Source organism: Limulus polyphemus, unplaced genomic scaffold (assembly GCF_000517525.1).
Source record: "Limulus polyphemus unplaced genomic scaffold, Limulus_polyphemus-2.1.2 Scaffold687, whole genome shotgun sequence".
In the NCBI taxonomy this organism is placed as follows: domain Eukaryota; kingdom Metazoa; phylum Arthropoda; class Merostomata; order Xiphosura; family Limulidae; genus Limulus; species Limulus polyphemus.
This window is the reverse complement of record NW_013666297.1, coordinates 54,884-67,841: the sequence shown is the minus strand read 5'-3', so window position 1 is coordinate 67,841 and position 12,958 is coordinate 54,884. Positions and strand designations below refer to the sequence as shown.

Sequence of the window (12,958 nt, the reverse complement as noted above, 5' to 3'; positions counted from 1 at the left end):
TTCATTCTAGAATGAAAGAGGCATAATTTATATTTATTTCCTAATTTTTCAGTAATGCTAAGAACTACCACATAAAAAAACTCAAATTTGAAATCATGAAGCAAGTTACATGTGTTAGACAATAAAAACAAATTGTATATTTCACAACTATCTATAGTTGTTACCATCAAAAGCTATAATTTTTCTTAAGTCACTCACAGGACTGTGTGATGAATCATTCTCTGACATATAATTGCTGTCATATAATCTGTCACAATTGCATACAGTGTATCTAATACAGATTTCTCCCAGGACAGATTGGACAATCACCCTGGGAATCTTTTATACTTTCTCAGAACTTCATCTTCTTGCATGCAGTCACCAACTTGGATAAAGGAAGTTTTGACAGACACAAAATTTCACCTGCAATGATACAGCAGTGCATCTCTGGAAGGCATGACATTTTATCTTTAGTAAACGGTTAGAGCTGCAAGACTTTCTAAAGTAATAAAAGAATGGCCAGCCTGCAGTACTTGACAGGTATGAACAAGTTAAAAGTTATTTCCTCCACTTCTTGATTAACTTTCTTGTTTCAATCTGTATGTAATTCTACATGCAATAAATTTGAAATACTAGTTACATTTTACTTCTTAACTTAAAAATTTGAAGGATGGGGTAGATGCAGGCCTAACTTCAAGAACATACACAAGGAGACATCCTTTCCTGTGACTGAATCAGGCATTATAAAATATTTTATGTTTTAAAGAATTTATTTCTTCAACAAAATTAACATCTACATTTCCCCAGAATTATAGTTTATGGATAATTAACGCATATACCACGTTATCATTGCATGTCTGTCATTAACAAAAACAAGGTGACAGTTGTATTTACAATATATAAAGATAAATTTTATACATCCCTATTATTTAATTACTAAGTAACAAAGTAAACTACTATAACCAACCCGATTCTTCGATGTAGCGTAAGCGAGAACTAACACTTCAAACTACTATTACTAACCTGATTCTTCCATGTAGCACAAGTGAGAGCTAACACTTCAAACTACTATTACTAACCCGATTCTTCGAAGTAGCGTGAGAGTTAACACTTCAAACTACTATTACTAACCTGATTCTTCGATGTAGTGCAAGTGAGAGCTAACACTTCAAACTACTATTACTAACCCAATTCTTCGATGTAGCTTAAGTGAGAGCTAACACTTCAAACTACTATTACTAACCTGATTCTTCCATGTAGCTTAAGTGAGAGCTAACACTTCAAACTACTATTACTAACCTGATTCTTCCATGTAGCGCAAGTGAGAGCTAACACTTCAAACTGCTATTACTAACCCGATTCTTCGATGTAGCGCAAGTGAGAGCTAACACTTCAAACTATTATTACTAACCCGATTCTTCGATGTAGCTTAAGTGAGAGCTAACACTTCAAACTACTATTACTAACCTGATTCTTCGATGTAGCTTAAGTGAGAGCTAACACTTCAAACTACTATTACTAACCTCATTTTTCGATGTAGCATGAGAGCTAACACTTTAAGCTACTATTACTAACCTGATTCTTCGATGCAGAGTGAGAGCTAACACTTCAAAGTACTATTACTAACCTGATTCTTCGATGTAGCGTAAGTGAGAGCTAACACTTCAAGATGTTTTTTCCTTTGATGTTGCAACAGTTTAGCTTTGCTGGCATACTGTTTGTGACACCAATTACAATGATGAGGGTGGGTGGTGATACTTCCTACTGTTTGTGAGAAGGTGGGGTTTGGCAACCCTGGAATTTCTGGAATTCCTCCCTGAATTAATATTTACAATAGGCATATATTAGAATATGGCACTAATTCAAACCTCTCTTTTCATATTTAGAAACAAGTTTCCCTTGAAGATAAAAGTCGTTTCATAATGATTGCTTGTATTTTGGTTATGACAACACACAACCTGTGTTTATATACCAAATGGAAGAAAAATTTTAATAACTATTTCAGGTGATATCAATTTATTGGTTTTTATACTAAACTTAAAACAAAAAGTACTGTGGCAGATGTATCAATCACCAAATTTAATTTCTCAACCCAGCTTCATTTGTTTTTGAATTTTATGTAATGCTACTCGTGGTATCTGTGGTAGCCATTCCTAATTTTGCAATGGTAAATGAGGGAAAGCAGCTGGTCAACATCAAATACACTTTGGAACATACCTTGATAATACCACATGGCAAATGAATAGATAATGAATACAGATTGTACATACTAAGGGTGTATGAGAAGTTTACAATATCTGAAATTTAATTTCTGTTTTAATTAATTTTAGAATAGGTTTCCAACAATCTTTGATGATATTTACTCATACGAGAGACGGTTCAGTCAGAGAGCGGTATAGTCCAAACGCATTGTTAATAGACTGCAGTCCATTACCAATGCCTTTCAAGATGTTTAATTGGTAAATAAAATCTACAGAAGTCTTAACTGATTGACCAGTATAACAAATATTTACTTTTATAAGTAGTTTCTACAGAATATATATATATATATAGATACATATATATACATGAACTCGTACAAAAGAAAACCTAGAACATTTTCAAAGCATTAACAGACTTCTATTTCTGTATCAGCTAACTACATATATACATTATACTTTATAACACTACGTAAACATAAAACATTATTAATCGTCACTTAATGAAAAGTGACAAAAAATGTTCACGTGAGAACAAATAGTGAAAACAATTTTGAAACCTGGAATAGAAAGTTTTTGACAATGTTGTGCTCCTCAGCCAGTGCTCATAAACATTTTGCAAAATATATAAAAAAAATGCTATATACTTTACTGACCTATAAACCCTCACACTTAAAATATATTAAATGACTAGTTTTGGTTATAGGTCCACATAAGGTAATAGGTAGATACCAAATTTAGCCTACATTCATCATTTCTAGTGAGTATACTTTACATTATAATTCAGTAAAATAATGCTCTTAATATTGTTTATTAGAATTGACTGCTAGCAGAGCATCTCTTTTTTATAAGTGTATTGCTTTTTGTTGTGAAAGATAAGCTTGATTATTAAGAATCCGGTTTTCTATGCAGGAATATTAGTCAATAATCAATGTGCTTATAATATTTGACACTTATCCCATTGCAACAGCAATGTGACACTCATTTTCAATATAATTTTGAACATACATGAAAAAAAATTAGACAAATTCCAAATGTTTTCAACAATACCGTAAATATAAAGATTACCTGTAGGTTTACTCAATCTGACTAACCTTTTGTCTATTACTCATGGGTAACTGAGCACCTGGATGATTTTTTAAAATATGAGCTTTTCTCTTGGAGCTGGATTTGTATATTTTATCACAGTATTGACAGTAGTAATCTCTAGTTGTTTTCAGAATTGGAAGGTTTAGTTCAGGAACAGAATCTGGCCTGATATCTGGATGCCGTCTAGCCAGATGGTTTACCAGCATCCCTCGCCGCTTGAAACCCAACAAACATGAGTGACATTTATAAATAAAACGGTGGTAATCAGTTGGAGACACCTTGAGCAGAAACAAAGGAGAACACAATAATTTATACCATAAATGGTAAAATACAAGGCATACGAGTTTAAGGACACATACTGTTATCTTTACATATCTGAAAGTTACTATATGTAAAGAAGTTATGTAGTTGATAAGAAAAGTTATATTACTGTGTAAGTGCATATAATTATTGAACAGGCAGGTTTTTCACACCTACAGTACAAACACAATCTGAATCTAAACAGTGTGATGATTGAGGATTTTCAAGAGTATTTTAATATACATGTAGAAATGTAATTAAACAAATGTCCTTACTTTTAAAGTCAAATACCAACAACTATACAAAATCTAAACATTTTAAGCTGGAATAAATGTGTGTAAATACTGATTTCATTAATGAAATGTACTTCAGAGAGTGAAGCTTATTTTTAAACCCTTTATTCTCAACTTTTTCTATACAAGAATACCATAATGGGCAGGTTAAGATTAAGGTGATCCATAATACAGTGTTTCATAATACTGGGTTGCATCTGAGTACTTCGAGTACATGTATATTTTACCTGAAAAAATTTGGATAGTTAAAAACATTTAGACATTTTTAAAAATTAATGTATGTCAAATAAGTATTTTATTAATTCTGTGGAAAAATCAAAGTGGATATAGATACTAAATATATTACTAGTCAGCTTGAAACTTAATTAAACAGATGCACTTAAAAAATAAGCTTGTAACAATTATGATCAATATACTGATACAATTTGTTCTGCAGTAACATACATTTATAAAAATTAAACTTATATCCCCTTGATATTTCAAGAAATGAACAAACTTAATGAAGAAGACAGAATGGTAACAATAAACTGATGCACTGGTAATTACACAACTGTTTGCCAGTTTGATACGTCATGATATGAAACTCTGTTTAAATTTTTCCTTGTTTTTTATGAATGAAAAAAATGAAGTTATTATTCAGTAAATTTTATAACAACAGTTTTGAAGACCTACCTTTAAATTCTTTAATGTAAATTAGTAAATTATTTGTAATAGTCATTGTAAGAGAAATGTACTTCTGGTGGAAATGATACTGCCTATATTCTCATTGGCATGACAAAGGAAGTTTGAAATATATTTTAAAATAGCCTACTTTTTTAGCTAGTCTCATGTAAAAGTTGAATTCCTATTAAATATTTATGATTCTGAGAATATAAAATGTTATTTCATGAGCGTTGCATCCCGTACAAAATGGCAGAAAAAAGGCCAAAAGTGAAGTGTTTGGAAGCATTTTAGACTGAAAAAGGGTGTTAAAAGATAGTTCTGTTGATATGTGAGCAAAATAACAAGAAAGCTCCCAATACGTATTACAATACAAAAAACTTATATTACAATATCATTTTCCTGGGCAATAATCAGTTCTAGAAGAAGAAGACAACTTTTGATGAACTAAAACTTTAACCACGAAAAAAAAATATGTAAACAAAAGTTTATTTGTTTTCTTAACTTACATCTCTACAGCATTATGGATCAATCTTTTTTTGTAAATTTTGTTATACTTCTAGGGAAACTATAACTAATACATTCTTTAATTGGATGAAACCAAAAATAGACGTTTTTACCTTAGGAACGAATTTTTTAGTGGATCTTGCTTTTAGGGCTCGACTGTTGGCACGAGCATCTCTATCAGGGCCGTGCATCCTCTTCATGTGCTCTTTCAGCTTGTCTTTTCGTTTAAATTGTTTCCCACAGTCTGCACAGAGAAACTCTCGATGATTTGAGTGTCGCAACATGTGCAACTTTAGCTTATCTGGTCGGGGGAAAACCTTATCACATTTATCACAAGGATAGCGTCTCTCTGAATGAAAAGCTCGAATGTGTTTTCGTATCTGGTTATATTCTTCACATCTCTGCAACCAGGTAGTAATAGATACATGTTACTATTTCAAAATATATAGCACAAATTGAACATACTATAAAACAATACAGTGAAATTATAAATTTAACAATCAAACGGGAGAAAAAGTTTAATGCTGATTATGTTAATTTAGCATTAGATATTCACAAGATTTTTATATTATGTAGAAACATTCTTATTTTCCTTTTCATAAAATTTCTTAGAACAGTTTAACTATAATCCCTTTCATGGACAAGAAGAGTATCACTAAACATCCCTATATTTTTTCCTTCTCATGGTGGAAATATTTAACTGAATTGCATGAAACTTGGTATAAGCTTAGTAAAACAATATCTAATTTTGGCTTAATAAAATTCATATAATTTGATTTAGTATTTCTACCATCTTTTAGCAAGTGAAATTTCCAAAATTTTGAAAAATAAAACAGAAATAGTAATACTACTCTTCTTCTCATAATTGTTTTCTTTTACTGTTGATCAGGAAGTTGATCAAGTCAGTTACAACTTCATTGATAATCATTGACAGTTTCCAAATCACGGAGTACCTTTTAGGCATCGAATACACAACTACTAACAAAATTTAAAAATTTGTAAAAACTACAATTCTAACTTTATTTCAACATTTTTAAACTCAAGAACAAAGCATACATTTTTATTTGATATGAGAATACAATTAGCAAAGTCTTGTTTCTCTCATGATTTTCCTTTTCGGAGATGATATTATAGACCTTTGTTCCTACACATGTGTGTCAGCATGTGGTCTGAACAATTACTAACAAAGTTCAGCTTTGAAAATAGCTACAGCCAAAGTTTAAGTACTATTAGATAGTGCAGGTTATTAACTATTTAGTTAAGATAGAGTGAATAAAATGGTGTGAAAAGTAATTTTCTGGGAAAGTGAATAAAAGTAATTTTTACAAAGAAGAACAAAAGAATTTAACAGGAAGTAAAGAAGACTTTTAACAACTGAAGATCTCAGAAGTTTTTTGTTAAAGTATGATTCTTTTTTTGTCAGTTATCAATAATGAGGTCATCACAAACTCAAAACATTTGTTTCTTCATTTGTATTTCTGAAGAGTAACAGGACATTCCTTCCTTAATTTAAAGAAGTGAAACTTCTCACAGAAAGTTTTAATATTTGGTAGAACTTTCCTGTTTATCAAAATATGTATGATTAATAGGATTATATAATAATAAATGACTTCATAATTACTATATCCAATGTACAAATGGATACCGAATTGCCTTTCTAATAATTTTTCCTACTTAGTATTCTTTCTGAATTCTGTAATACAATCTTTTCACAAAATGGAGGAAAACCTAAAAACAGGGACAAGAACATGAAATGAAACTTTTAGTTAGTTCTGGTCCCTGCCCATAAAGGCTGTGGGTCTAACTGATGTGATTTCTGGTGCATTCTAGGCCTTTTTGGGACACTAATATTCAAATTATTTATTAATAGCAGGATTAGAACACATTGGACTTTGACCAAGTTTTCCCCTTTTAACTCAATATTCCAATAATCAAAATAACAGACTAGTTAACTCACAACCTGGTCATTTCATCAAATATTTAGACAGATACTAAGTAAAGTGCAATGAGTAGACGAATTGTTCCAAGTGGTCATTTCATTACTGAGGCAACACATGTAAAAATTTTGATTTTGGTTTGGCATATACAAGACAATCTTAGATTGAGCTTGCTAATACTTGTATTTGGTGTCCAGCCACACCACCTCACCCATACCCCCCCCCTTCCAACTTTTCCTCACCAGATATGAACAAATTAGTTGGATGACAATAGAACTAGTGGAAATAATTATCATTCCTATAGAAAGCCCACACTTGTATTTTTGACCCATCAAATAAACTCAGTTATTAAACTTAGTCAAAGGCCAACCAAAATTTTATAACAACACTAACTCTTAGTTTCACTCAGAAGAAAAATGACAGAAATGTCAGGCTGAGCTGATAAAAAAGAAAAACCATTGTTTTCTTCAAAACTGAGTATTATATGTTGTGCACAATGAATTGTATTTTTCAAACACAGCAAACATATTTGTATTAAAGGGCAGCTTTTCTCCTAATTAATATTTAAAATTAACTCTATTGATACAGGAGGGTCAAAGTGCACATCATAACCTTTACAGTTACTTTCAAAATTTAATTAAACTACATGTTTTTATCAATATATGTTAATAAACTTAGCATCAGAACATAGTTTATAATTCAAATTTTTATATTATCTATATTTTAATTTTCTAATTTCAAAAGGAAATATTTAAATACATTCTCAATCTGCATGGTGACAATCCAAGTTCTCATTTAGAGATTCTTTTCACCCGTTGTAAAGGCTTCAGATTGTTCAAACAATCTGAAATGTGTATTATAGATACTGACAACCCAGAATATAATATTTCAACCTCTTATCTTCTTAATTTACTGACATATCTCTGTATATGATGAACCAGCAAGGAAAGCTTGATGTGTTTCAACTAAAGACATAGCTCCAATCAGTAACAGAATGTTTTTAACCAATTTATAGGTTAGTTAGAAAGCCAGATAAATAGTAGTTTCGGGACATTCTAATCTATTCTAGTGTCGAATATTTTTTGTGTGTATGTTCTAAAATGCATATTTGAAAGCTACACAAATTATTTTAAAACAACTTATATACTGAAAAAAAACAAGACTTGCAAAATCACTCAATCAAGTGTAAAAGGTCACAAGACTACAGTGCTAAATTTATTTTTTTCTTTTATGTGTATTGTTATTTATTGTTATATACTTTTAACAACATTAACTAAAATGTTAAAATTAGAAAGTTGTTAGATTAGATAACAAAAGCAGTGGTGGGAACATAAACAAGATGGAAAATGTAAGCTGCCAAGCTGAGCAAGTAAAACATTTTAGCAGTTTATATTTCAACAAATACAAAACAAACATACACTATGCACAAAAACTGGAAAAAAAATTTTTTAATTGTACAAAAAAGTGCTAACATAAATTCAAAAAAATTCCCCAAACAAAAAACATGGCCATATGAAAGATTCTTCTACTCCTGTTGCTTTAAAATCAAAACTAAAACGTTCCTATTGTGACCATTTGGAAAGTACCATGCACATACACTTAGGATCAATAATAGAAAATACATATTTACAAAAAGTCATGAGTGTCTATAACAAACTATCCAGCCATGTTGTTGAAACTTAGTCTCTGGGATCCTTCACGAAACAGCATAATGAAATTATTGGATCAATAATTAAATAAGCAAGATGGGCTGAATGGAATCCTCTCTTTTGTAACCATACTTGACAGTCTTAATTCAATTCATAATTGAAATTACCCTTGGCTGCTGAACTAATTGATAATCCAGGCTTCTCATTTGTGCATCTTGCAGTGGTATTTAAAAAAAAACAAACAGTGGACTCCTTTGTGGAGATACTTTGTACTTTTTTCTTGCATGTTTCTGTCAATACTTTTCTGGACTTCAGCAATGGATTAATCACAACAGCCTTGCTTCCAATATTGCTTCCGAAGCGGCTGTTTGAATTTTCTTTTCTATTTCTTGTTTTGCTATTTCTTTTGGCAAATAGGAGGGTTGGGTTACTTAAATGGGCTGAGAATAATTTGGCATGACATTTGCCTTTTTTATGGTGATTATGAAAAACCTTTTTGCTATTGCTTCTATAATTCAAACAACAGTTACAAAGAATACAAAAATATTGTCTGGGAATGTCTGTTTTATACAATAACTGTACATATGATCTAGTTAAAAAATATCTTTCTTCACACCACCGGCACAAAATTTATTTTTTACAGATTTATCAAGGACAGCTATGCGATCTTCAGGTTTCAAGAAAATTAGCATGATGAGACGTATCATATTGCCACTCAATGATGATAGGGATAAAAAAAAAGAGTGATAAATAAGAATTAACAGAAATTACATTTAGCACACAGTGACACCTTATGAAACCACAAAAACTGTTTTATATGGTTTATACATATAGTAATACCAAAAACATCCTTTTTAATTTTTCACAGTTCCCCCAAAATACCTATGACAGAAAATTGGCTGCAGACAAAAAACTTCCACCTCTGCAAAAACAATTATTGTGATCTCTTAGAGCAGTGATTCTCAGCCAGGGGGTAAATAATTGATGTACCCGATGATTGAATAATAATTCAATTAAATTTCATTTTGTAAAATGTGTGTGTGTGTGTGTGCGTGCTATTTTTGTGCAAAACCTGAATAATATTTTTTTTTCTGACCTTGTTTTTCTGTCCCTTTATGATGTCTATGAATTTTTTGTATGGAAGTAAGGGGGTAAATGGAGAAATACATCAAGCCGAGGGGGTTAATGATGGAGGAAAAGTTGAGAATCCCTTTCTTAGAGGATTGCATGTGTGCTACTGTCTCATGACTTAACATGATAGATTGTTTACCCTAGACTCTGAATGGGTGATTTATTGCTTTCTAATTCTAGAAATAATTATTGGTAATTGTTTATTACAATATGTAGTAATTCTAAAAAAAGTAAAATTGTATTTTTGATTTTATTTCATATTTTTCAACTTTTCATTTACTGTATATTAATGCTTCCAACACAATTAGTGTTAGGGTAGAGAAAATAAGAAATAGTTTGGGCAAAGTAAAACTTCTGATATTCATTTAGGAAATTCTAGTGCAAGTGAAATATGAAAACTATAAAGCAAAAAGAAATATTTTTATTCTTAGCATAAAAATTACCTTCCACACAGACTGACTCAGTAAATGCTTTGTAAATTCACAGGCAAAAATTCTGATTTTATGTGTACAACATACTTGTAACGTTTACTAAAAGCTTGCCAAATTTCATGAAGATACATTTTGCACATTCAAAGTTATAGTATGTATGATTTCATGGTTACATGGTGGTTATAAAGGCAATCAAATTATAATGAAATGCAAGTTTCTAACCAAAAGTTTTTTTTTTTCAAAGTTCATTATAAAGTTAGCTTTCACACAACATCTCTTGGAGTATTTATTACTTTGACATTAGAACAAAAGAAACATGTTAAAATTGTGCTTATAAAACATCTCTGCCCTCATTAATGTTATACTGTGTTTAAATCCCCCATCCCCTTGATGATGTAGTACCTATCCATAAGATTAGGGTGAATTTTCTACGTACCAGCGACCTTGACTCATGACCTTCAAAAGTTAATCAGGTCTACAATTTTGTATGTGGTATCTGTTGTGTAAGTTTGGTAAATATCCATTCATCTTGTATTGAAATATCATGTCTACAATGATGAGGAAGATTTTCTGTGTATCAACGATCATTTCACTTTCAAAAGTTAATCAGGTCTAGGGTTTTGTATGCAGTTCCTGTTTCAATAAGTTTGGTAAAAATACATCATTCTAATCTGGAAATATCCTGTCAACAAGAATGGGATGAAGGAACACAATAAACCAGTATGTACCAGTCTTTGATGCTTCAAAATGGTGGGATAATAAACTCACTAGTGAATAACTATTGTATTATGTGCAATAAACTAATTGCTTCATAAAAATGGATAAACTTAGTTAAGAATGCCATTTAAGGGATCTAATAGTTTAATACTAAATTCTGCTTCATAAAACAAAAAACCAGATAAAAAATCACAACAGATATTAAGTAAGAATATATTATAATAGAAGACTGTAATAAACAATGTTAAATTATATAGTAATAACAATATTTAACATTATTTAATAAATAATTGAGCAAGTTATATCATGACAGAAAATAAGTGAGGTTATTTAATAAGTAAAAAGATATATAATTATTTCTTGCAGCTTGCACAATACTTTTGATCTGAAAGTATACAAGGACCACTTTCTAGTACACAAGCGAGGAGTTTCGTATTCATATCATAGACAATTAATTAATGATACATCTTCATTCTGCAATGACATCAATAACCAAAGGTATTCTTACCTTCTGACAATGTGGACAAGTGAACAAACCATTCTCACTGTGTCCATGGACATGTTCTTTTAATCCAATCATTTGTTCAAAATTCTGTTTGCAGATTGGACATTCATAGGTCTTTCTGTCTTCGCTGTAAAATGGACATAACATCCCACAATGCTAAAACATTACAAATGTTAATAATAAAAATATTTCAAAAGTAATGTAAGAAATAAAGGATCATAGGAACTAGATTCTCAAACATTACCAGCTAGTCTAGTTATACAGTCTCTTTAACATTAAATAAACTGACCATTTTCCATTTTTAATAATTTATGACTAGCACATCAAAAAAGGTTTTCAGCTGCAGGAAAAAAAAGTAAGCATGAAGAAACATTGCTATACTGAAATAAAGAAGGAGCTGTTAAAAAACTGCTGCTTGTTTAGCATCTATGACTTTTTGGTTCTACAAGTCACATATGTGTGTCTTGCAAATCCTTATTTATCGTTCTTCAATATTTCTGATAATGTGAGCAACAGAAAAAGAACAACTTACTTATGGACCTTAATATGACATGCTAAAGCAGAGTTGTTTAAGAACCTCTTCAAACAGACATCACATTGTAGAGGTTTTGAATCATCACTTCCATGAACCAAGTAGTGACGTATTAGTCTTTCATCAGTGGCAAAAGATTTGTAACAAAGGTTACACTTGTATGGTTTCTGGGGGTTAATAAGGCCTTTCACCGAGATCCCTTTAGAATAGGTTTTTCCATGAACGGCAACGTGTTCACTTAACGCTCTCTTGCCAGTAAAAGGCTATGAAGAAAGAAAAATAAATCAAATATTAATGGCCAAACATAAAAAATTTGTTCAGTACTAAAAAATAAAATAATTAAATTGTTAACAGTCAAATCAAAGAAGTAAATTCTTTGCCACAAATTCCGTCAATCACCAAACTGCATTACAATAAGTTTCGTTGGAACCATAATGTTGCTAGTGTATTGAGAAATAAATGATGCTCAAAGAAATTATCATAAAAACTAAAATTTAATCAATTTTCTGCCAATGAGGATTGCATCTGTCTAACTTCAGTGATTTTATGTGAGGTGGCATCATTTCTAAATTTTGTTTTTATACTTGAAAATATCTAAAAACCAAAAAATAGAGCATTTCCACAAATCTCAGGTGACATAAATAACACCCAGATAAAGAATCTCAATTTCATCACAACTGTATCAGCTTTCCAATGGTTCTAATATTATCCCTCCAAAAGGCATCATCTGTCTCTCTCCTGTGCCAACCATGGAAACCCAAACAAATCAAGGTCTCTGTCTGTAGTTTAACAGACAAAAATATTCTAAGTACTTCATATGTTATGATCAATGTTTGCCAATGAAATCAGCATTAAAATTTACATTATAGTTCAAAGTTGTATATTATCTAAGTTTTAATTCCTTTATTTCAAAAGAAACCTTAAAGAAAAATTCTTAAAGTATAGTTTTATTCTTAAGTAATTGACAAGTTAACAAAACCTTAAACTTGTGTCTTTGTAGCTTGAAAACTTCTTGACGTATGCTAACCTT

The 12,958-nt window shown here is 30.8% G+C and overlaps 1 protein-coding gene across 5 annotated transcripts in view; it reads right to left on the bottom strand.

The window, feature by feature from the left end:
* Window positions 1-12,958, bottom strand: part of LOC106459957 (PR domain zinc finger protein 10-like) — an 84,243-nt gene that overhangs the window by 16,837 nt on the left and 54,448 nt on the right. For all 5 annotated transcript variants that reach the window (XM_013919629.2, XM_022386534.1, XM_022386533.1 and 2 more), the window contains 5 exons: window positions 11,929-12,191; window positions 11,400-11,523; window positions 5,140-5,427; window positions 3,272-3,544; window positions 1,607-1,795 (listed from right to left, as the gene is read on the bottom strand). In XM_013919629.2, coding sequence (XP_013775083.2) covers window positions 1,607-1,795; window positions 3,272-3,544; window positions 5,140-5,427; window positions 11,400-11,523; window positions 11,929-12,191 — 1,137 coding nt within the window. The remainder of the gene's footprint in view (window positions 1-1,606; window positions 1,796-3,271; window positions 3,545-5,139; window positions 5,428-11,399; window positions 11,524-11,928; window positions 12,192-12,958) is intronic.